Below are 24,555 nucleotides of genomic sequence, written 5' to 3' on the forward strand. Positions count from 1 at the left end.
AATGTGTCCCCTGCCCTCACAAGTAAATGTGCTGCAGAAGAATAAAGCACCATACAATTAACGACAGCCCTGAATAGGCTGTCAGCTGTCATCACTCGCTTGCGTTGTTAATAAGCGCGCCGGTGTTTTCAGCCACGTTTGGGTGTACAGACGGTGAGTGTGCGCTCGGCTGCTAATCCAATCTCCATTCCCCGCTAGTAGCCATTAGCCAGCCAGCCAGCGGCGTGTGGGAGTGACGAACGGGCAACTTTCATTATAAGGTGTTGATAACAACTCAATAAACTCATGCACGCACCTTGGTGTGTTGCAGTATAAACGTATGTGTGCGCAGCGTGTGTGTGTGTGTGTGAGCTCATTGCATTCATTTGTGATCATAAACCACATCCGGCACATCTTAATGCAAAGTTGTTTTTCTTGAGGCGTGGAGGTTTTTTTGTTGTTAATGCTCCAGAGGACCTTCCTGAGTGCACATGGCCATTCTCAATTATCTTCAACCGCTGTATACACTGCATGTAATGTAACATATCATATATACGCATATGTAAGGGATACAAGGAGTGCATCTGTAGACTTCCCAACTTGCAAAAAGTCATTTCACGGAGGTAGCGCCTATATCCACCACCAGCCCCACATACACACACCTCTTTTTAATGCAAATATATAGCACACCTACTGTTGGTGAGGTGCTGAAAACTGGTAAAACTACTTTTAAGAGAGTAGAGAAGTGCCAGCACTGCACACTGCAGGTCCATATTAATGTGTTATTATTATTAATAATAATGATTCAGCCCGGGGCCTTTAATATGATCTGAACAAGGCCTCAGGCTAAAGGGATAATTAATATAAAAACATTGATATGGAACCAGAGTGTGTGGTGCTTCTGTGCCCTCACATCAAGGCTCTCACAGAACCTCCAGCAGACTTGGGAAGTCTATACCTGTCCTGTGACGCATGGGGGGGGGGGGGGGGGGGGTATTTTAATGGTGTTCATAATGGTGGTACTTGGAGAGTCAATTGTTCTGAGGTGGTACTCATTGTGAAAAGTTTGAGAACCACTGTAGTAACGTATAGTCTCCTCTCCTGTCTCTCGTCTCACCGTGCTGAGGTCCTGCCCGCCTCTCAGAACCTCCGGCAGACTTGGGAAGTGTGCGCCTGTCCTGTGACCCATACAGGGGGGGATTGTATAGTAACGCTCGTCTCGTCTCGTCTCGTCTCCTCTCCTCTCCTCTCCTCTCCTCTCCTCTCCTCTCTTCTCCTCTCCTCTCCTCTCCTCTCCTGTCTCTCCTGTCTCTCCTCTCACAGCGCTGAGGTCCTGCCCGCCTCTGAGGTGCCCGCTTCCTCCACCACCTCCACGATGCACCCCGACATGGCCACCGGCCTCTCCATGATGCCCCCCTCCTCCGGCCTGTGGGAGAACGGCTCCTCCTCCCTCCTCCTCCTGGGGAACGACGACGACGACGACTCCTCCCCCCGCCTGCTCCTGAACGACTCCTCGGGGAACTGGACGCTGGCGGGGGCCGGGGCGCCCGACGTGGGGCCTGGCGGTCTGGCGGGCGTGCTCATCCCGCTGATCTACGCGGCGGTGTGCGTGGTGGGCCTGGGCGGCAACACGCTGGTCATCCACATCGTGCTGCACTACTCGCGGCCCGAGTCCATCACCAACATCTACATCCTGAACCTGGCCATTGCCGACGAGCTCTTCATGCTGGGCCTGCCCTTCCTGGCCGTCCAGAACGCCCTCCTCTCCTGGCCGTTCGGCTCGCTCATGTGCCGCCTGGTCATGACGGTGGACGCCATCAACCAGTTCACCAGCATCTTCTGCCTGACGGTGATGAGCATCGACCGCTACCTGGCGGTGGTGCACCCCATCCGCTCGGCCAAGTGGCGGCGGCCGAACGTGGCCAAGGCGGTCAACGCCACCGTCTGGGCCGTGTCCATGGTGACGGTGCTGCCGGTGGTGGTGTACGCCGACGTGCTGCCCGAGGACGGCAACTGCCACATCGTGTGGCCCGAGCCCGCCGAGGTGTGGAAGGCCTCGTTCATCGTCTACACGTCCGCCGTGGGCTTCTTCGGGCCCCTGCTGGTCATCTGCCTGTGCTACCTGCTCATCGTGGTCAAGGTGAGCGGCTCGAACGTCCCCAGAGAAAGGGGGGGGGGGGGGGGGCTCTGCTCTTCAAAGAACATCTGAAGAGTTTGATTCCAAAACGCTATATATCTGTTTTTGAAAGCATTAAAAAGTCATGTTATTTAATTATGTATTCCAAGAAATATCTATCAAATTGCAGTTGTGTTGTTTTGATTGAGTAAAGATAAATCAATTAACAATATACTGAAAATACTTGGAAAACAAATGGAAAACATTTTTTTTTAATGAAAACTCATTAAAATGGTGGATACAGCATTTTGGAACCAAACTCTTGACATTCTCCTCTCATAGCACTACTCATAACTAGCGTTGCTGATTCTTGACTTCTTGGTACCACCTGATTGTGCCTGCTGAGGTGTCCACGACCATGGCAACCTTAACAGGGACAACAAGGAGGCGGACATTCCCAGCCGCATTCCCCCTCCGGACAATCACATTCATTAATGCACTTATTTTTACTGTACTCTACCTTTTTTAAAAAAAAAAAAAAAAAATCCTTGAATTGTTGCTAGAATTGCTTTAAAAAGCTTTACAAATATTTACCATGTTGTAAGTCACGTTGGTTAGAAAGTGTCAGCCAAATGTAATGTAATGTAATGGATCTGTCCCTAATTAAAACTGACCATCAGCTCTCAGCCAAGAGCCAGAACCAGGCGAGATCCATTAGAGTGCCATATCAAACCAGGTACCAGTGTAAGTGGGCTTTGGGGAGAGGATGGTTATAGGCAATACACCCACATATAGCTTCTGTCCGCAGTGCTAGCAAGGGGGCTGTTTTACTTTCTCAATGCATACAGTAGATTTAGCAGACCAGAAGTCCCTGTTGCAAAAGTTGTCTAGACAGCGGATGGACGTAGGCTTGAATATCGATTTCGCTGCTTGAGTGTTTCATTAGATGTAATCTAGAATTCTCTCGCCAAATGTGCTTCCTAGTTCATTTCTTCCGAGCCACGTCTAAGCCGTGGAGTTGTCCTCGGAGAATGAGTCATGCTTTCTCAGCTCAGCTTTGTACGCTCCGCTGACCACAATCATTATTTACTTTTTTTCTATTTCCCGGACCGTCTTGAAGAGAGTTCTGAAATGAGGGTTTTACCCTTGCAGAGCTCTAATTGGCTCCTCTCGGTGGCTGGCAGCCCGACCTCATTAAGAAGCACTGATGTAGTGGACATTGGCTGTGTAGAGTGGGCATTTGGACGGACCCTGTGCGGCCACTGTAAAGTTACCAGGGGAGCTGACTGTAGTTAGTCGGCTCTGATTTCAGTACAATCGAGAGGTGATCTTAGTGACAATCACACAAGAATAAGGGGGCGCAGAATGAATGCAAGCGACGTCAGCTTAATATGACACTTCTTATTACACCCGGGACTGTAATGATGCATATTACCATGGATACTAGTTAGTGCACGAATCCTGTGACTAATTCCAAAATGAAAAACTGTACCAGTGCGCGTCACGGTCCTCTCCATTGAGTCATTTACTTCCTCATTTGTGTTCCTTTTTAATATGGAACTCAGCTCAGGGGCACAGGGGAATGCCCACTCTATTCCTGTTAAGTCTGCAAGAGTAGGCCTTATCATAGAGACCAGAGGTGGGACCAAGTCACTGTTTGGCAAGTCACAAGGAAGTCCCAAGTCTTAGCAGTCAAGTCCAAGTCAAGTCTCACGTAAAAATAGAATAGAATAGAATACAATATATACTTTTTTGATCCCGTGAGGGAAATTCAGTTCTCTGCATTTAACCCAATTTAACCGAATTAGTGAACACACAGCACACAGTGAACACACAGTGAGGTGAATCACACAACCCAGAGCAGTGAGCTGCCTGCCCAACCAGCGCTCGGGGAGCAGTGAGGGGTTAGGTGCCTTGCTCAAGGGCACTTCAGCCGTGGTGGACTGGTCGGGGATCGAACCGGCAACCCTCCGGTTACAAGCCCGAAGCCCTAACCAGTACACCACGGCTGCCCCACTTTTTTTTTATATACACATGATGCGCCTATGCGTGAAATACAGACTTGTGAACACGGCCACACAAAGTGCAAGTGCATGCAGGTTAATGTTCAGGATGCATTTAAGGAAGCAAAAAGTGTGTGATATGAAAGAAGACACTGCTGTCACAGGTGTGGAGACCAAATTGGAATACTTTTTTTGTAGTTAATTGACTGGCAATGGCAGTCCAGCCATTTTAACCACTCATTCTATAGAGGACAGCAGGTGCTTGCTTTGATCAAAAGTCATAGGTGAGAGAGAGAGGAATCAAAGTCGTGTTGCATCTGGTTTGAGAGCAATTGAAGACAAAGCTCCAGGCCAAAGTGCAAGTAGGCCTACATGCTGGTGATGCACCATAGGCAATGAAGAATTTACTTACAGTATGAGAGACAGACCTATGAGCACGACCACACAAAGTGTTCATGCTCATTCAAAATGCAGGTTAATGTTCAGGAAGCATTTAGAGAGGAAGCAAAAGGCGTGTGGTGTGAAAGAAGACATGGCCGTCAGATGTGTGATACACCTGAGGATAGGCTTATGAAGATGACAAACAAGGTAAAAAGAAGATCTGTGTCCTGAACATTAACCTGCATGTTGAATGAGCATGAACACTTTGTGTGGTCGTGCTCACAAAAGAAAAGGAGCACAAGTGCAAACGGACTAACAAAAGGAGTGCAAAGCGGACGGACATGTTGCCTAATGTGTGAAGTTATTGGAATGGAAATGTAACCACCTTCAACATACCTTTGAAGACAAGTGTGCAACAAATGTAGACGATGTGGCTAGAGTCCACATGTCTGAAAGAGACCATTCATACTTTGCATGTGTTGTCAGTCACAACTAGGCCTACTGGCTGACAGACAAGAACATCATTCTCCAGAACGAAACCCAGGAAACGAATCAAGGACCTTGCAGGACGACGCTAGTTTTACAATACAAAAGTGGGTGTTTTGAGGCGAAAACGACATGCCAGATAGTTGTTGTGTGATTGGACGCAGTCACCGCCGAGGAGACAGGCCAGGGTTAAAAAAAAACAAAACAATGCTTGCCATAATGCTAACAAGGAAGGAGAGACTTTTAAAAAACTTTTAAAAAAACTCACCTGCCATGTGATTTACCCCCTTACTTATTTACATGACCACTAGAATTACCAGATAACTACAAAAACCCGATAACCCACTTTTTTTAGTGTGTATGTAAACACGCTCATAGAGACATTGTACACAGACCCCGACTGCTTATTGTCACGCTAACCATCTCTTTAAAGGATGGATAGATAGATAGATAGATAGATAGATACTTTATTGATCCCCAAGGGGAAATTCAAGACGTTGTGAACTTGTGAGACAAGCCCTTCTTTTAAAAAAATACTCACCTGTCACCGATGATTTACCTGTCCCGTCTTCTCTCCCTCCCTCCCTCCCTCCCTCCCTCCAGGTGCGGAGCGCAGGGCGCAAGGCGCGGGCGGCCTCGGTGCGGCGGCGCAAGTCGGAGCGCAAGATCACGCGCATGGTGGTGGTGGTGGTGGCGGTGTTCGTGCTGTGCTGGCTGCCCTTCTACGTGCTCAACGTGGTCAACCTGCTGGTGCTGCTGCCGCCCGAGCTGCGCGGCCTCTACTACTTCGTGGTGGTGCTCTCCTACGCCAACTCCTGCGCCAACCCCATCCTCTACGGCTTCCTGTCCGACAGCTTCAAGCGGGGCTTCCGCAAGGCCCTGTGCCGCTCCTCGCGCCGCGTGGAGAGCCAGAGGGCGGGTGGCGGCGGTGGACGAGGAAGAGGAGGAGGAGGAGGAGGAGGAGTTGGAACGGCCGGTCAGACGGGCGGCGAGCAGGCCACCGCGGGGGACAGGCACCTGCCGGCCGAGGAGAGGGCCAGGAGGGAGCTGGACACCGCCAACAGCCTGAGGGCCACTGTGAACCCGGAGGAGGAGGAGGAGGAGGAAGAGGAGGAGGATGAAGATGGAGAGGGAGAGGGAGAGCAGGAAGGGGTGACGCAGGAGGAGGAGGAGGAAGAGGAAGAGGAGGATGGTGGCGTCCAGATGGTGGAGATCTGCAAGATCGCGCAGAACGGGAACGGGAAAGGGTCGGCGGAGGGACCCAGGGGACGCTTGGCGCAGACGGGGAGGCTGGAGGGAGGGGCCGCCCCGGGTCACGAGACCAATAACGCCGATCTGACCGCCGGGGGAGTCCCTGGCTCGGGGCCTACGGTGGTCATTCCCCTGGTGGTCAACGGAGTGCGGAGGGCCAACGTCAGACCCCTCCCCGACGTCTCCGTGGAGAACAGCTCAGTGCTGGAGATCAGTTACCTGTAACAAGTCACCTGACTATGAGCTCCGATTTACACCTGACTGTAAGCCCAGGTGTCCATTAGCCAGGTACACAGGCTGTGACTTTCAGCTGAAACCCTCAGGTCCATGTCAACATGAATAATTTGAAGAGAAACAAATTACACAGAGGACATGTAGATTTAGAAACTTCACAATCCTTGGACTAAATAACACGACGTTCTCTCACTGCTGAACAAATATGTTTGTACGTTCATTTAATCCTGCGGGAATCTAAACAGACGTTGGTCCGCACTGGAGCCGACAGGCGAGAGGGATTTGTGTTGTTGTTTGTGTGCTGGTGTTCTGTAAGCTTCACACGCTGCTGTACAAGCTGCCTAATTCATGCCTCCATCACGGCCCACTTAGTTGTTTACACGTAGAACAAAGTGTCCTTGTCATCACTGTTGGTTTTTTCTTTGTTTTTTTTACTAATCAGTTTGCTTTTCTCCCGGATGTTCCTGGTGGAAAGTGCCTCGCGCATCCAGAAACCTTCCAGCAGTCATACATTAGGCTCTGGAGAGATCAATTCAATCCACGTTCCTAGGAAATAACCATGGAAAATAATCATGCCAGCTTTTGTCTCGGGAGAGAGAAAACGAAGCTCATTTTCCTGGTGAAGGACAACAGGGCGTACAATTAAAGCCAATTTGAGTGCACTGTCGGCTCCTCACCCCATTATGGGGCCCGTGAGCCAGCTTCTCAGAAAACGCTAATCGATCCCAGCGGCCGCGTCAAATTTCTGATCGGCAACGGCGTGTAATGGCACGGACCTGAGCTGCCCTACCGGGGGCTGCACGTGGAACCGGTTGGCTGAAACCGAACAATCGCGTCATTCATCGTCGCTGACTTCAAGGCTCTGTGGGGGGGAAAAAAAGACTGGGCAATTCGGCGAAAAAAAGGCGAAAAGAGCGTGTGCGTGGCCAAGCGCCATTATCACATTGTCTATGCGCTTGTGTAGCTCACAATAGGCGCACCTGAGAGAAAAGGATGCCATTACAACTCAGGTACGGCTATTAGGCGCCGCGCGTTCGGGGAGAGAGAGCCGCGTGTGGCACGTGGACATAATCCACCGAATAATTACACTTACCGCCGTCAGAGACGACTGCCAAAAACATAATTTCACCAGTCACCCTCTTGCAGGAGGCATAACGTGCATTTCATGCACACTCAATATAGAGCACATGCCCATTAAGTCCCCCAATAATGAAAAAACAAATATGTACCACCTTCACACAGCTGTAAAGATGGGGTTCGCATGCAGACACACACACACACACACACACACACACACGCACACATACACACACACACACACACGTCCACATTTTTTCAAGTTGTAAGAAGAGCGGCCTTCTCCCTCCCCTTCTTAATCTGTGCCCTCTGTTGCTTTAGAGAAGAAAACAAAATGACGTATTTATTTGAAGGTTATAAGTGGGAGTCCTGTGTTGAAATTGGTGTTTGTGACTTTCAAGCCTGAGTGGGTATTGTGCTGCTAGCAGCCACCATGAATCGTGTGAAGTGGCAGATTAAAACATGCTGTGTTGAATTCACTTGTTGGATGCCGTTTTTCTTTTTTTTTTTGTTACGCAAGGAGAATCTTTTTGACAAGCAAAAATGAAATACAACCAGGTAATGCGTCAATACGTCCAGACAACATGCCACCATTACTCGCCCAGAATAGACACCGGCAACAGGTCGGACAGACACTTTGATGTTAAGCCACTGCGAGAGCTATCGATTTGGACAGAATATCAAAGAAAAACAGAGGCTTTGGCAGCAATTGAGGTAGGCTTAGGGCAAAATGACTTGTTCAGTTCACCTGACCAGACTTCAATCATACTGACACCATTTTTCTAAGAGATCAATAACGGCACCAGCCTACCTTAAAGACCCATCATGAAACAACACTTAAAGAGACAAACGTGTGGTTATGGATTGCATTCATGTATGTGTGCTATGAACTAATAGATCAGGGAACCCATGGATGATGGAGTGGAGTGGGGAGTTGAATCATTGGATGCCTCTCATTCGGTTTTCATACGTCCTCCCTTCCTCCTCGGGCCTCGATCCTCACTGATCTACATAAAAAATGATGGGGCGGCAACAATGGGATAGTCTATCCAGTGTTAGTTATAGATCAGTGGGAATGCCCCTCGAGGATCGAGGAGAGATGTTGAGAGGCACCCATTGGGTTCGGATTATAGGATTTAGGCTAACCAGCAGATACAACCGCATAACTGCAACAATGCCTTTGCATACTCAAGGCTACTATAAATTAGCTGCAAAACACATAAAACAGCCTCATGTTAAATCTAAATCCAAGGTCCTTTATGTGGAGTCACCAAACACCATTCTAAGTGAGAGAACTACTTTCACACATTTTCCTACCCAATCCAGTCATTCAGTGAGTTCAACCCTTGTTAAAAATCCTTTTCCAATTCCTCTTAATGGGAGAAATATTGAATTGCAATTTACTGACAACCAAAAAGACCAAATGAGACATAATGGAAGAAAATCATGATTGATGTGCTGTATGGGGCGTGGGTACAGAGCGCTAAGCGGCCATTTTGTAAAATGTCTCTCCCTTGTGGCTCTACCCACACATCACACTTGATTTATTACAACCATATCAAGATACGGACTTAACACAAATTGTACAAATGCATGGTGGTTTATTGCCTATAATCCGTTTCCATGAGGAGAATCCATTTGTAGATCTAATCAAAAATAAGGAGCAGTTGCAATTTGATATCAGTCTTTATCAAATACAAGGAACAGAAGAAGGGGTATCGCTTCCATGTCTGTCAAAAGACTTCATTTTTCAACACTGTGGTGGCTTTTTTCATTGAGAGTACTTGTGGAGAGAGGCTCTTCATTCAGGCACCGTGTCGCCAATCCACTTCAGGTAAGGAGGGTTGCCCTGGTCGATGGGCAGGCTGATGACTTCAGCCACTTCGTACGGGTGGTTTGACCTGCACTCAGCACAGAGAGTCAGGCCGGTCAGAGGAGGCGAGTTAGTCAGAAGGCGAGGCGAGGCAAGGCAAGGCAATTTATTTATATAGCACAATTCATACATAGTTGCAATTCAAAGTGCTTCACACAGATACAGTATACACAAAATATATATAGTCACTCAGTCAGTACATAATGGTCATTAAAATGAACCATAAGTGTGTGTAAGAAGGAACAAAGAAGGTCAACTTTAAGCCCAACAAGGGGAGCCGATTGGCACAGAACTGATTTAGCGTACTTGGTCTTACCTCACGTACTCTGCTAGTTCTGGAACTTTAGAGCTCCTCGTCTTAATCATCTGTGGGCAGACACGGTAATAAAGACACACTTGAAATTCAATGAAGGGTGCGTTATCAAATTATTCAGCTGCCCTGCCTGACCACTGTGCAATTAGACTCATCGTTTTGATTGGCTGAGTCATGCATTTGCTGGTGCAGCAGGGAATTCTTCTTGAGCTGCTGAATATTTTTTATCATCTATATTTTATAATCTACTCTAATAGCAAAAAAAAAGTGTCTCACCATCAATACTTCACTGTCCTCCTCAATCTTCCCCTGCCATTCGTATCTGTGTGAGTACATCAGGACGACTGTTATTAACCTACAGTGACAGGTTTAAATTTATCCAAGAAATACAGATTTCAATATCTTTTTAGGGAGACGTGGTTAATAACTGAACTAAAGTAGCAGTGTCTGGGTTTGTTATATAAAAGCTACCGTGATCACCACGCACACACACAGACAGACACACACACACACAGACACACACAGACACACACAGACACACACAGACACACACAGACACACACACACACACACACACACACACACACACACACACACACACACACACACACACACACACACACCTCCTTGGAAACAGATAACAACAGCAGCAGTCACTGTTTCCACTTAACACAAAATGCAGAAAAGTGTTCCTTTGCTACTAGGGCAGCCAACATTAGACCAGATGGCGCGCGACATTGCAGCAGATCTCTGACCATCTGCTGGCCAGTCCACAAATGTATTGATTATTTGCTTGTTGACCTGCTTTTAGGTAAACAACGCCATTAAAGGGTGAACAGCTGGAGGTAAAGCACTCTCAGCATCTCTGCCTCAGACATCTGGCAGGTGAGGGACCCAGGCTACAAAAACATTAATTTCAATGTACAACAGAAATAATTAATAGAGCCCAGTCCTTGATTTTGACCCCCGAGAACACACAATTTTGCACAGCTAACCGAGTCACAAACTATGCATTTTCAATGATCAAGCAGACCTGAGGGATGCAATTTCGGCCACCATTTTACACATAATACTGGGCGTCACTTACATTGATGTGATTTTGGGCACTATGTTGACACAGGCAGCTAACTTCTTTTCCACAATGGCCCTGAGAACAGTCAAACAGACAGGTTATTGATGACCATGTTAACAAATCAATAGTAGACAAACAAATATGTCTAGCATAGAGGATGCCACACAAAAAAAAGTAGTTTAGCCTAATAGTAAATAGTTAAGGCACATTTCACCAGGATGGCGACGTTCAGTATACTGAAATCCATCAACTTCACCCATGCCCGCACTGGACAATAAGAAGAACTCAACAGGCTAGATGAGTGGTATTCCCATGTAACAGGCTAGATGAGTGGCATTCCCACGTAACAGGATAGATGACTGGCATTCCCATGTAACAGGCTAGATGATTGTTATTCCAATTTAACAGGCTGAATGACTGGTATTCCCATGTAACAGGCTAGATGACTGGTATTCCCATGTAACAGGCTAGATGACTGGCATTCCCATTCAACAGACTAGATGATTGGCATTCCCATGTAACAGGCTAGATGATTAGTATTCCCATGTAACAGGCTAGATGATTGGTATTCCCATTTACCGGGCCAGCTCTTTGGCTACTGTGTCATTGGGACACGTGACGAATGCTGCGGAGTGAGTGCCGGAGGTGTAGGTTTCTGAAGCCATGGAGAACGCCCGCAATCCCACAGTCCTCAGCAGAGGGAGCATCAACCCACTGATCAACACAGTCTGAGGAGAAACATGCAGCCCACAGTTCATAAAGGGAAATACAATGAAACTGTAATGTTTATGTATGTAAGTGACTGATCCAAAAGAACGTGGCATTAAGCCCTTTGCAGCTTAAGGGCGACATATGCAAACACCAGCTAGAACATACCAGTAAACATATGTTATGGTAATGGGTTTTTGCAGACACTTCTGTCCAAAGTGATAGGAATAACAAATTGGTAAGACTACATTAAGGAGAATAGCAATAATAAACAACAATGTAAATTCAATCAATCATCTAATGAAAATAAACAAATACTATCATATACAAAGCATAACGCATGAGAAACACTTAACTGTAATAAACTAAGTGCAAGTTGAATAGATATGCCTTAAGACCCCTCTTGAAAGACCCAGAATTATCACAGGAGGGCAATGGGCAACACATTCCAGCAACATGAAACCACTGAGGCAAAGAGTCTTGAATTTGACTGAGCGTTTATAGCTGGTGGACTCAACAGATGCTCATCAGAGGACCGTAGTGGGTGGTTGGGGATGTACATCTTCACCACTGAATTAAGATCGGGGCAAATTCAGTCAGTGTTCTACAGGCCAAGATGAGATATTGAAGTTCAATTCTGGCCACCATAGGATGCCAATGGAGAGTAACTAGGAGGAGTTACATGTGCCCTGATTGAGGACCAGTCATGCTGCAGCATTCTAAATCAGTTGTTGTGACAATCTCAGACACTTGGAGATAACCATGTCCTGTACAAAAAGTTGTGTGTCAAATGAGGATGTCTAATCATCCTAATGTTGTTAAGGACAAACGTTTGCAATTGACCAGTTGAGAAGTTAAGTCGATAAAATACAAACTTTAGTCTATTGACCATAGCTGAAGACAGCTAACTAAATCCATTTACATAGCCAGCAGACCTGTTGCAAGCATTCTATTTCTGGCTCAGGCCCTAACAATAACACTGAATTTATGTACGTTTTTAAACTAGATAGAGATACACAGTGTTAAACAGTAATGAGGAAGTTACTTATAAAAAGTAACTTTTCTCATTACTTCTTTTAAAAAGTAACCTGTTACTTTACTTAGTTACTCTCTGAAGAAAGTAACTTATTACGTTACTCGTTACTTTTTCGTTACTTTTATGTTGCTCGACTTTTGGCAGAACTGTGCCTATATGTGTTGTGGAAGTTCTACTATGATAGAGATACACAGTGTTAACATCCAAAAGCATCGTTTCTCAACCTTGGAGTCGGGTGTGGGACCCCATGTGGGGTGGCCTGAAATTCAAATGGGGTCTCATTTAAAAATATATGCATTTAATACCAATGTTCTTAATAAAAAAGACCCCTTCCCCATAATATTCAAGTGAAGTAAGTCATCAGATCCAGCTATGTAAAAATAATCTAGGAACCTCTGCCCTAAAGGAACAGACAGAGGCAACGCCCACCTGGACCTCCTTTGAGATTTTGTTTTAACCGAGCTAGAATCCTTGCAGCTCATGAAGATAAGAATGTGATACACGTCATCTCATTCTGTGTTAATGACTAGTGATATTGTTATTTCAGAGGACAGACTTTTAAGCGATTCCTACTTTGAAAGACTCTGTCTCTCGTAGCCTACCTGTGCCTCGTTTACATCACCTATATCCTGAATCCGGATTAAAATACGCACCCAGCACCAATCACAAACTTCATCACTCGAGCATGCCATGCATTTAGATTTTTCTTGCAGAACATACAGGATTAGGATCTTTGCCAAAAGAATAATCAACACAACTTACCACAACGACGGTTTTCAGAGTCCCACCTTGCAGACAGTCGAGAAGTCCAAAGCGCATTGCCTGATATGAACGTGCAGGTTATATCTATAACATGCAAACCACAAAAAGCGACTATAATATGTGTGATATTTGTGTTGAAAACCAAGAATGCAAAACAAGAAACTCGCCCATGTGGGTAGGGCACTTGGCAGTCTGACTCATACTATGATCTGACTGGGTAAGTTATGTGTCTCAGCATAGAACACAAGCTTCTTCACTCTTGCATGCAATACATTTTGTATTTACTTGCAAAACATAGAGGCAACCTACAGACAATCGTTGAATTTATCATATTTGTTTTCAACTGACGAACATAAACTCTACATACCACTTCACTTTGTACAGCTCCGGATTGACAGGATACCGTAAAGTGTTACGACACTGATACAATAACTCGAATATATGACAGTTTACAAACGTTGGTTGCATTTCACTGCAAAACGTATGCATTTGCCCATTATTATTCTGCTGCATTTTTTGGTGTTTATCGGCAATCAAGTTAACGTATTCATAATGACAAAAACGCACTTTACACCAACTGTCGCAAACGCTAACAGGAAGTGTAAGATTTAGTTTACGTCACATTTTCAACCCTTCTTCCGCCGGCAAAACCGGGATTTGCGGAATAATTCAGTGGGGTGGCGTTCTTTTAAATCATCTACCATCCACTACGGGTTTGTTAAATGTCCATGTTTGAATAGGTTTCCCTTGGACCGAATAATATATCATGTTGATTTTATGTGATTATTTTCCTGATGATTGGAGCAATTGAGTCTGTAAACGAGGGACCTTATCAATAGCATTAGCCGACCAAGCTACCCATCTATCAGCAAACAGCTGCTAACGTCGCTAACGCTATCTGTTAGCCTGCTTGAAAGTTGTTCAGTTTTTCAAGTCTTTATGGTTGGTGTTTTTGACATATGCACTAAAGTAAACGTTACTGCTTTTAATGGGAGTTGTCAAATTCCTTTGGCACAACGCTACTGTGTTATTGCCCTACCATTCAAGTTACGTGTCGATGTCTAGCTCTTAATGCTAACCATTGCCCAGTCTAGCTTTCCGGTAACGTTATGTCTCAGTAGTAAAAAACGAACTGTTTTGTTAACTGCTATTTTGGTCGGTTCCTTAGCATTAACGTCTGTGAAAATGCAGTTGTAGTGACATTAACAATAACCCCTGTTAACCGATCAGAATTTAACACGAAGCACTGCTACTATGATGACTAGTCCACTGCGCAAACTGAGGTGCGCGAAAAGAGCACACCCGCTTGATGATAGCAGTGCTGAGCTAAGTCTGAGTACTAACTTCAGTCAGTTGTAACGCCGGCTAAATGTAACGTTACCCGTACGTTCTGCTTGTAACGTTATTCTATTGATATAGGACCAAATTCATCGACAATGCAGAACTTGAGCTGCTTTGTACATCTTCTCTCTGTAGGCTATGGCCAAGTTTCTAGCCCCCGTGATCCAGGATAACCCCTCAGGATGGGGTCCCTGTGCAGTCCCCGACAAGTTCAAAGACATGCCCTACCAGCCATTCAGCAAAGGAGATCGTCTGGGCAAGGTAAGATGGCACTTCTCACTTTCCGCTTCTACTTTTCTAGATAGAGGCGCCCTAGATATTAGTGTTTGTTTTACCCTAACCTTGGTTTGCTCCTCTTTCTTAATGAGAGAATCTGTTCTCAAGAACAGATAGGCTGAAAACAGTCATGAAATGTTGCATCCTTTTTAGGTTGCTGACTGGACTGGTGCTACCTACCAGGACAAGAGATACACAAGTGAGTATCATGATCGACCGATAATCATTATAAATGCTGGCAGTGCCTATGTAGTATAGATGTGTCCGCTGCAGTAAGTGACCTCAGATCATTATGTGCCCGTGCGCAGATAAGTACTCATCTCAGTTTGGAGGGGGCAGCCAGTATGCCTACTTCCACGAGGAGGATGAGACCAGCTTCCAGCTGGTGGACACGGCCAAGACTCAGAAGACGGCCTACCAGAGGAACCGCCTTAGGTTTGCTCAGGTAATGAAGAACATGCAATATATATGTGGGTATATATATTTATACTTAGTGTGTGTCATATGGACATATTAGTGTAGGTAGTGGCAATGTTTGTTGATGTGCATTGTAGTTGTAGAGATTTTCTTTTTCACAATTAAGATTTATTGTCAAATACAATGTCATGTTTTTGTTTTGATGCTCCAGACATCTTTTCAGGTAGTTGTGCATTCATAATCCTATTATTTTTCTATGTAGTACAGTGCATGCGTTGTGCTGTGTACACTACTTTGATTGGTTTGGTAGTAACGGTTTGTGGTGTTGGGGTGCACTTTTACAGAGGAATCTGCGCAGAGATAAGGACCGCAGGAACATCGCTCAGTTCAACATGCAGACTCTGCCCAAGAGCGCTAAGCAAAAGGAGAGGTGAGGTACCCAGCACAGAGTCGAAAAACGATGACCTCCCAGTCCTCGTGTTGGGGTCACTTATCCGTGATTGTAACGGAGACCTGCTAAAGCCTACCTTATACTGACAGACTTGATTGTAGTCTTTTGAGTAAAGCTTGAATGAGGGACATTAGTTAGACTTAAATCTTTCAAGGATCTTTTCAAGTCTCCTCAATCGTCTCACTCGTTGTCTCGTCTAAGTCTCCTCAATTGTCTCACTCGTTGTCTCACTTCTCGTCCAGGGACCGCATGCGGCTGCAGAAGAAGTTCCAGAAGCAGTTTGGCGTGCGCCAGAAGTGGGACCAGAAGTCACAGGTGAGCGCCGTCTTCCAGCGCCCCTGCCCTCGGCCCGCCCCCGGCCTGTCGCCTGCGTGAACCTCAACAGCAGACCGGTGCAGACGCTTGTGCAGGGGGCGCTCTGTCACTTGAGTCTCTGAACTTTGGGTGAACCCAAAGAGTGTGAAGTCTGCCTGCAGCATGTCATAACAGCCGAATTTGATTTGCTACCACTGAACTCTGTGTGTGTGAGTGAGAGAGTGTGAGAATTTTTCTCTCTGTGTGATGATGTTGTCTGGGAATCCTTTTCCTCTGGCCTTTGTGTGTGTGTCTGTACCCTTGCCCTGAACCATTCAAATGTGATTGATTTCGATTGGAGTAAACATAAGCTCAGAGGAGCTCTTTCATCCATCTCATCCCCCTCTTAAACATGGTGCTGTGCTGTCCATGTGCTGCCCACCGCTTCGCCAAGGCCCAGCTGAAACCAAGGGACTCCTCAGTGGAGGTCCGTAGTGACTGGGAGGTCAAGGAGGAGATGGACTTCCCCCGGTTGATGAAAATGAGATACATGGAGGTGGCTGATCCCTCAGACATGTAAGTATGTGTGCCCTTCAACACACTGATCCCAAGGTTGTGTGTGTGCGAGGTATATTTTTGAATGGCAGCTAACGTTTGATAACAGTTTGTGATAGAGTGATTTTGGATTTTTTTTTTTTACATCCATCAAGTGATGACTTATCAGTTGTGATTTCCTTATGGATGTGCGTTCCTCTCATATTCTCAAGAATATTGCATTAGAACTCCTGTGAACTCTAATTTGAACCCTGAACTCTGATGACTAGTCTATCAAGTTCTAACTTATCAGTTGTGATTTCCTATTGCGTTAAAACTCTAGTGAACTCTTAATTTGAACTCTTATTTGAACCCTGAACTCTGATGACTAGTCTATCAAGTTCTAACTTATCAGTTGTGATTTCCTATTGCGTTAAAACTCTAGTGAACTCTTAATTTGAACTCTTATTTGAACCCTGAACTCTGATGACTAGTCTATCAAGTTCTAACTTATCGGTTGTGATTTCCTAATGGATGTGCGTTCGTTCCTCTAACATTCTCAAGAATATTGCGTTAGAACTCTTGTGAACTCCTACTCTAACCCTGAACTATGATGACTAGTCCACTGCGCAAACTGACACGGTGGGCGGTGAACCCGCTGGCGTGAAGAGAGCCGTGCTGAGCTAAGTCTGAGTCCTCAGCACAAGTGACCCACGCTGGTCTCTAATGCTGTTCCAGCACTGATCTAGGTAGCCCTGTGACTTAGGCCCTGTGTCCACCAATAGCTGTGAACGCTGAGCTACATAGACTTTATATTGAAAATTGTCGCCGTCGTCGTCGCAAAAAATGCGATTGGTGGACAACAGGGCCTTATTCACAATGCGACCTGTGAAGGTCAAAGCAAAGGGCAGGCAATGCAGCGGTCAAATTTGACTGTAGAATTCTGTTGTGTCTGTCTAATCACTTGGTATCACACAATACACACAATGCAACAGTGAGCTTTTTTACATCGTAGATAGGCTGGTCATCACACGCTTCCTGTCAAGGGGATTTGGAAGGAGAACAGGGAATAATTTAGTGAGAAAGGGTTCATATGTCGATATATGTGTGTGTGTGTTCCGTTCACTTCACTATATTCCATTCCATGGGTGCTTCTCCTATGGTCTTTTATAGATCCTCCCTTCCTTCCTCGATCCTCGTCCTCACTGATCTAGATAAAGAATGATGGGGCGGCAATAATGGGATAGTCTATCCAGTGCTAGTTATAGATCAGCAGAAACGAGCCTCGAGGACCGAGCATCGAGGATCGAGGAGGGATGTTGAGAGGCACGCCCATGTCGTGTCTCCTGACATGAGTTGCTGTCGCGTCGCTTCCCGTGCCTGTTGGCTCTAACCCGTAGGGTAGCTAGGTGTCCAGGTAGTGACCGACTCCCTTGTGCTAGCCGCTCTAGGCGATCTTGTCTTCATGTTCTGACCTCTTCTGTGCAGCGAGTGCTGTGGTGCTCTGGAGTACTACGACAAGGCCTTTGACCGCATCACCACTCGCAATGAGAAACAGCTGAAGAGCATCAAGAGGATCTTCCACACGGTCACCACCACAGACGACCCGGTCATCCGCAAGGTGTGTGTGTTGTGTTGATGTGTTGTGACTTGACTCCAGTAAACTCCACTAAACTATTGTGAGCTGTACAGTTTGCTTTAGGTACAGTACCCTTTCACGTTTGTTAGGAAAACCAGGGCAAAGCATGATGTCCAGTAATTTGTAGCTCATCTGTGGTGGTTGAACAAAGACCCTTATTCGTGTGTGTGTGTGTGTGTGTGTGTGTGTGCCATGTTGTTGTAGCTGGCCAAGACTCAGGGCAATGTGTTTGCCACCGACGCCATCCTGGCGACCCTGATGTGTTGCACGCGCTCAGTCAACTCCTGGGACATCATCGTCCAGCGCGTGGGGAACAAGCTGTTCTTCGACAAGAGGGACAACTCTGACTTTGGTGAGCCAACCCGAGTTAATGTCGTTTCAATGCAGCTTTTATGCCTCCAAAGGCAATGGTTGTGGTATTTTTTGTTTTTTTACTTGATTGATTTTTGGTTTTTTGTTTTTGTTTTCAATGAAACTGAGATTAAAAAAAACAACCCCACAGTGAGATGAATGCATCTTCAGACCCTTATAAATGAATCAAGATATTTTTTAATTTATTTTAGAAACGCTTTCCTCTCTTCCCCTCCCCCCCCCCCGCCTCCTCCAGATCTGCTGACCGTGAGCGAGACGGCCAACGAGCCGCCGCAGGACGAGGGCAACTCCTTCAACTCGCCGCGCAACCTGGCCATGGAGGCCACCTACATCAACCACAACTTCAGCCAGCAGTGCCTCAAGATGGTATGCCAGCCCTGCCCTTTTCACCTCATGAGTGTCCGCTCTGTTGCCTTGGCGCCTCTACCCCACCCCAACCCCCCACCCTGGAGAAATTTGATTTTGCAGCCCGAAGTTTATTAGCAATCATGTCAGACCAGAATGATGTTAGATCAGAAGCGGAATAGTACTCCACCAACGAAACAAAACGCTTCTTTCGGGGATCTATTAACCAAAGTGTACTTCCAAGATGTTGACTAGAGTGACTGAGATTTTTATGGGGGAGTTTTTGTAAGGAGTTGTCAGTTGTTATTATTGTTCTGACTTGAGTGTGAGCACCCGATCTTGGGCAGCATCAAGTACTGAAACTGCCACATTTCTGCGCTATTCTCTCAGGGAGGAGAGAGGCACAAGTTCCCCAACCCCAACCCCTTCGTGGAGGAGGACATGGACAAGAACGAAGTGGCCTCCGTGGCCTACAGGTAAAGCACTCTTAAATCGTGAACCATCCACTAAACCAAGACTTGTTAGCCTTCATAGCAACATTACAGTCTTATTGGGTCCTAAATGGTTGCTGTATTCAACTGTTTAATCCGATAATTCAGGTGTTGTTAAGCCCGATTCACACCAAAGATTCCTGACGCGACGAGACCGAGTTGCAGTGGTGTGAATTAGAAGTTGCACGTAGTTGCAAGCCGTCGCAGAGCATTGAACATGTTTAGTTGCAATTGCAAGGATTTAGAACGTCACGGCTCGGCTCGTCTCGTCGGGAATCTTTGGTCTGAACCCTACTTAAAGAGTTGTAAAAAAAGCGTAGTGCTGAAGAGCATGTTGTTGTTGTCCGTTTCAGGTACCGGCGGTGGAAGCTCGGGGAGGACATTGATCTGATCGTCCGCTGTGAGCACGACGGTGTGATGACCGGAGCCAGCGGGGAGGTGTCCTTCATCAACGTCAAGACCCTCAACGAGTGGGACTCCAGAGTAAGACATGGGCCCCAGACTCAGGCCTGGGGGTGGGTTTGGAGGGTCTGGGGGTGGGTTTGGATGATCTGAGGATGGGGTGCGAAATCTGAGTCCGCTGATCAGTTGGAGCTGGAAAATGGAGGGGGGGGGGGGGGGGGGGGGGGGGGTTCCAAAAGTTTGTAACCTTCAAAGATGTTGGCACACCAAAGAAGGAGTGGTGAATAATGAGGCTGAGTGATCGCAGAGCTGTTGGATAAAACCGGTGCAAGAGACTCACTAGTTTGAGCCTGTTGGCTTAAGTGTGGAGTTGGTCCCTTGGAGTCATAGTCTTGGGAATTTGCATTCAGGACATTGTTATTATGATCTCTTACAATGTAAATGATTTGTGAGAATGCCGGAGAGTATGTTAAAAGAATGTGCATAGTTTCGTTGGCTGATGGTGTGTGTGTGTGTGTGTGTCCTGTTCAGTATTGTAATGGAGTGGACTGGCGTCAGAAGCTGGACTCCCAGAGGGGAGCTGTTCTGGCCACCGAGCTGAAGAACAACAGCTACAAGCTGGCCCGCTGGACCTGCTGCGCCATGCTGGCCGGCTCAGAGTACCTCAAACTGGGGTGAGACAACCACACACACACGCACGCACGCGCGCACACACTCGCACACATCAACATGGGTGATCTTGTATTATACTGTTACGCACACACACACGCACACACTCGCATATCAACTTGGGTGATCTTGTAATAAACTTACACACACTCAAACACTAAAATGTATGTTGTTAGCCCTATTGTACTTAGGGCTGTCACCTTGAATTTCTATAGATAATCACAATTTATTGCATATTTTATCACGTGAATTTAAATTATTATAATTCATTTCCCATTTCTGAACTTTTCAGAAGTCCATTTTAATAATGTAAAACACACTGGTAAAAATGTTATTGATTGGGAGTGAAATGGACGCAAAGAAAGTTACTGTATGACCTCTGCATTTACACCAACAGTGTTTGAATGCCATTGTGTTCTGGCTCACATATACCGTACCACGCTGTATATTCATACTCATGCTATGTGTACATGCACCCCAATGTTTATGCACATATTCGGACACAGCTAGATATGCACACACTCTTGCTCTCTAGTTGTATCCCTGTGCAATAAATCTAGTGACCAGCTCAACTCACAAGCCAATTGTCTAATTGATCCCGGGTGAATTAGTTTTACCTGTAGTTCAGATGGTTTGTCTCGTAACCATGACGATATCCCATCATAATCCTCCCCCCTCCTCTGGTCTCCAGGTACGTGTCCCGTTACCACGTGAAGGACTCTGCGCGCCACGTGGTCCTGGGCACCCAGCAGTTCAAGCCCAACGAGTTCGCCAGCCAGATCAACCTGAGCATGGAGAACGCCTGGGGCATCCTGCGCTGCGTCATCGACATCTGCCGCAAGCTGGACGAGGGCAAGTACCTCATCCTCAAGGACCCCAACAAGGTGAGCCCACGCAAACACACACACACACACACACACACACACACACACACACACACACACTCTGGATGTGGTTCATTTGTTCTTGTAATGTTTTGGCCTTGATCATTTACTTGAACCTTTATCACTGACCCAATTGATTTATTCTTGGTGTAACTGAATAACAGCGTAGGAGTGTAAACAAACTTGCAGATTATACCTTAAACTCCGAGCTATAATCTACAACACCACACATCCTACACACACCATGTCATCACCCCCCCCCCCCCCCCCCCTTCCCACACACACACACACACACACACACACATTCAGTGTTATTAATGAGTTGTCCACACCTGTGTCTTCGCAGCAAGTTATCCGTATCTACAGCCTGCCAGACGGCACCTTCAGCTCCGACGAAGATGAGGATGAGGAGGAAGACGAAGAGGACGAGGAGGACGAAGGTGAGATGATGTGCCTGTGCACCCCTTGTAATCAGAGGTGTGAATGAAAGCCTCAGGGCAAAGGCGTCAGATGTGATGGCGACATGTATATTCAGGGAAAAAAATGGGTTTTTTATGTGTCGCGTATGGAATGCCTCAGTCATCTGTCTTCTCTTGTCTTAAAAATGTTGTTATGATTAGTGTTGTTTAAATGATATAATAGCAGTGACGGTTGATATGGAAGTGTCAGCCATTTGTTTGTCGAGCTTTTTCCATCTCCTAAAAGTTTAAAATGCTTTAGAAGTGTTTCAGAGTGTAGCTTTAAAGGAGAAATACGGCAAGTTTTCACAGAGGTCTCTGTTTCTTGAGGTCACCGAGTACTGACGGTACAAAAAAAAAACAGTCAGTTGTCCGTGAGCTCCTATTTACACGCCCACAAAGTGCAGCTCTGCTGCTGCCTGGCTGCATTAGTTGCTGGCTGTAGTAACGTGAGCTAGATAAAAAAAAACGCTTGTTTTCGGGGGGTTTTCACACCAACAGCACTGAGTGACCTATGATCTAGATCTGTGTGAAAACTCTGGATTTTACCTTTAACAGCGTTGATGGAAGTATCAATTACTGTTTTAGTGGTGTTGAAGGGCTGTTCCCTCAATGAGCGAAAACTGTAATGAGAAGTGTCACTAACATGAATGACGGTGTCCCGCACACAGACTATAATACCGACATGAAGAACAGTGGAGATTACTTTCAGAGCGATTTTGAGAGCATTAAAAAAAAAACTGACAGCCTATCAGAATCCAACAAAATGTAGACATCACATGCTTCAGCACAAGGAGAGACTTTCCGTATAGTTGGTCAGTGTGTACACACGCGTATTAATATAGCTAGTTATCTTTTATAGTTACCGGTCCTTATAGCTTGTAGTTATAGTTGTGATCGGCACTTAAACATCTCTCCCTCCCTCCCTCCCCTCCGTTCGCAGATGAGGAGAACTGAAGAGCGGCAGACGGAAGGCAAACCCAAGACCAAACGGGCCGGCGCTGTCCCGGACCTGGCCCGCATCTCATCCGAGTGGCTTGAGCAGACGTGTCATCAAGTGCTGAGACCCATTAAAGATAGAGCAATGTTGCAAAGCCCACAGTCTTGTCCCGCTCTCTTCATTTTAACGAGACTCTTTTTTAAATTACGTTCGCCAGTGAGTACAACATAATAAACCGTAAGGCAACATGACGTGGAATGGAATATATGTGGAATGTTTTGTATTGATCCTTTGTAGTCTTTAACAAGAGATTAATTCTCATAAATGTCTTGCTGGGTCACCCTGTTTGAATGAAGCCAGATGAAACCGTGAAAGGAATTGACTCCTTTACATTTTTTTTTTTTTTTGTAGAGACAAAGTAATGTCAACCTTAGTATGAGAAGTGTGTGGTTGAGGCTGCAGCGATTCAGACATGGTTGCCATTGCTTTATTTGGCCACACGAGGGCTCTGCAAGCTTGCATCCACCGCTGCAGAGTAGATTTGTGGAACGCCTCTCTCTCAGAACAGCTTCGTGGACCCTGACGCGGGCTTATGGAGCATGGAGGGAGATGTTCTTACTGGCCCTGAAAATGAATTGCCGACTTAAAGGCGCCCTTTGAAATCCTAGGCACGCACGACGCAGGTTGGCGTAACCAGCAGCCTTGTGTTTGCACCTGCCCGTGTACTGCGTGCAACGTGTCGTGACGAGCTGCTTCCACTCGGCCGTGACTTCATCTCGCTGCCTGTTCCATACATCACCCGACCACCCTTCCAAAACACACACACACACACACACACACACACACACACACCACCCATTCCCTCAGGGTCTCTTCATCCCAGCCATTTCACTTAGCCGTTCACTCTGTTTTCTCCCCACACACTCACTCGGTCGCCGCCATCAGTCACCCTCTCCGTCTCATCTGTTCAGTCCCCTCGCCCCCTCCCTCCCTCCCTCTCTCTCTCTCTCTCTCTCTCTCTCTCCCCCTTGTCATCTCCATCTCTCCATCTAGCCAGTCAGCCAGTCAAGGTTAGGCGCGGAGCTGGTTTAAAAATAGTTCAATAAACTGAGGAGGCAGACGGAGAGCACTCCGTAGCATACAGAGCAGAGCGCGAGAGTGACCGAGTGACTCGCGATGCACGCACACAAGAGGGAGAGGCGCCGCGCCGCGCAACAATCCGGAGAGAGAGCGCGGTGTGTGTAAGGGCCGAGGCTCAACGGAGAGAGACTGAACCAGGTAGATAGAAGGATAGCAAGACTCTGGGTGCCTCTCATTTTGGTCTTTTATACATCCTCCCTTCCTTCGCCCGGTCCTCGTCCTCACTGATCTACATAAACAATGATGGGGTGGCAAGTTGCAACAGTGGGATAGTCTATCCAGTGTTGGTTATAGATCAGTGGGGACGAGGACCGAGCATCGAGGAGAGATGTTGAGTGGCACCCCATGTGTGGGGGTGGACCCGACTTTTTGAGAGGTGAAGAAGTTGACATTTTTGGAAAACCTTGAATTAGCAGAGTAGGCTAAACGATTTGTATCCTCCTCAGAACTGGTCCTTGGAATAAAAAAATGGTTAAGTTAGATTGAGAGAGTATCAAACTAAACTTTGATAAAGATTTGAGAGAGAATTGAGGTCAAGTGTTCCTTTTGTATTCATCTCGGTGTGATTAGATTGTTCGCCTGCAACAAGGTCTAGCTGCATTGCACCCAAC

At 46.5% G+C, this 24,555-nt stretch overlaps 3 protein-coding genes across 5 annotated transcripts in view; 2 read left to right on the forward strand and 1 right to left on the reverse strand.

The window, feature by feature from the left end:
• The window catches only part of si:zfos-169g10.2 (somatostatin receptor type 5), a 14,866-nt gene extending 8,306 nt beyond the window's left edge, over positions 1-6,560 (forward strand). Inside the window, exons 2-4 of the mRNA XM_062535252.1 lie at positions 1,303-2,119; positions 5,569-6,042; positions 6,196-6,560. Coding sequence (XP_062391236.1) covers positions 1,355-2,119; positions 5,569-6,042; positions 6,196-6,441 — 1,485 coding nt within the window. The 5' untranslated portion in view covers positions 1,303-1,354 and the 3' untranslated portion in view covers positions 6,442-6,560. The remainder of the gene's footprint in view (positions 1-1,302; positions 2,120-5,568; positions 6,043-6,195) is intronic.
• Positions 6,561-9,108: 2,548 nt separating this feature from the next.
• On the reverse strand, positions 9,109-13,824 carry LOC134092256 (protein CutA homolog). Of its 2 annotated transcripts, XM_062545059.1 has the most exons (7): positions 13,659-13,819; positions 13,292-13,375; positions 11,365-11,513; positions 10,801-10,860; positions 9,990-10,035; positions 9,717-9,766; positions 9,109-9,428 (listed from the first exon to the last, which is right to left on the reverse strand). In XM_062545059.1, exons 2-7 carry the CDS (start codon positions 13,346-13,348, stop codon positions 9,329-9,331), a joined length of 462 nt encoding a protein of 153 aa, XP_062401043.1. In that variant the 5' UTR covers positions 13,349-13,375; positions 13,659-13,819; the 3' UTR covers positions 9,109-9,328. The 2 variants fall into 2 exon arrangements, with proteins under 2 accessions (XP_062401043.1, XP_062401051.1); XM_062545067.1 differs by lacking the exon at positions 13,292-13,375 and having other exon boundaries at positions 13,659-13,824.
• Positions 13,825-13,868: 44 nt separating this feature from the next.
• On the forward strand, positions 13,869-22,963 carry eif3d (eukaryotic translation initiation factor 3, subunit D). Of its 2 annotated transcripts, none has more exons than XM_062545049.1 (16): positions 13,869-14,004; positions 14,768-14,893; positions 15,062-15,107; positions 15,217-15,353; positions 15,670-15,755; positions 16,019-16,091; positions 16,531-16,646; positions 18,093-18,225; positions 18,448-18,595; positions 18,851-18,981; positions 19,351-19,436; positions 19,805-19,934; positions 20,385-20,527; positions 21,214-21,406; positions 21,753-21,846; positions 22,808-22,963. In XM_062545049.1, exons 2-16 carry the CDS (start codon positions 14,771-14,773, stop codon positions 22,819-22,821), a joined length of 1,653 nt encoding a protein of 550 aa, XP_062401033.1. In that variant the 5' UTR covers positions 13,869-14,004; positions 14,768-14,770; the 3' UTR covers positions 22,822-22,963. The 2 variants fall into 2 exon arrangements, with proteins under 2 accessions (XP_062401033.1, XP_062401024.1); XM_062545040.1 differs by lacking the exon at positions 13,869-14,004 and adding an exon at positions 14,061-14,233.
• Positions 22,964-24,555: the final 1,592 nt, after the last annotated feature.

This window comes from Sardina pilchardus, chromosome 1, assembly GCF_963854185.1.
Source record: "Sardina pilchardus chromosome 1, fSarPil1.1, whole genome shotgun sequence".
Lineage (NCBI taxonomy): Eukaryota > Metazoa > Chordata > Actinopteri > Clupeiformes > Clupeidae > Sardina > Sardina pilchardus.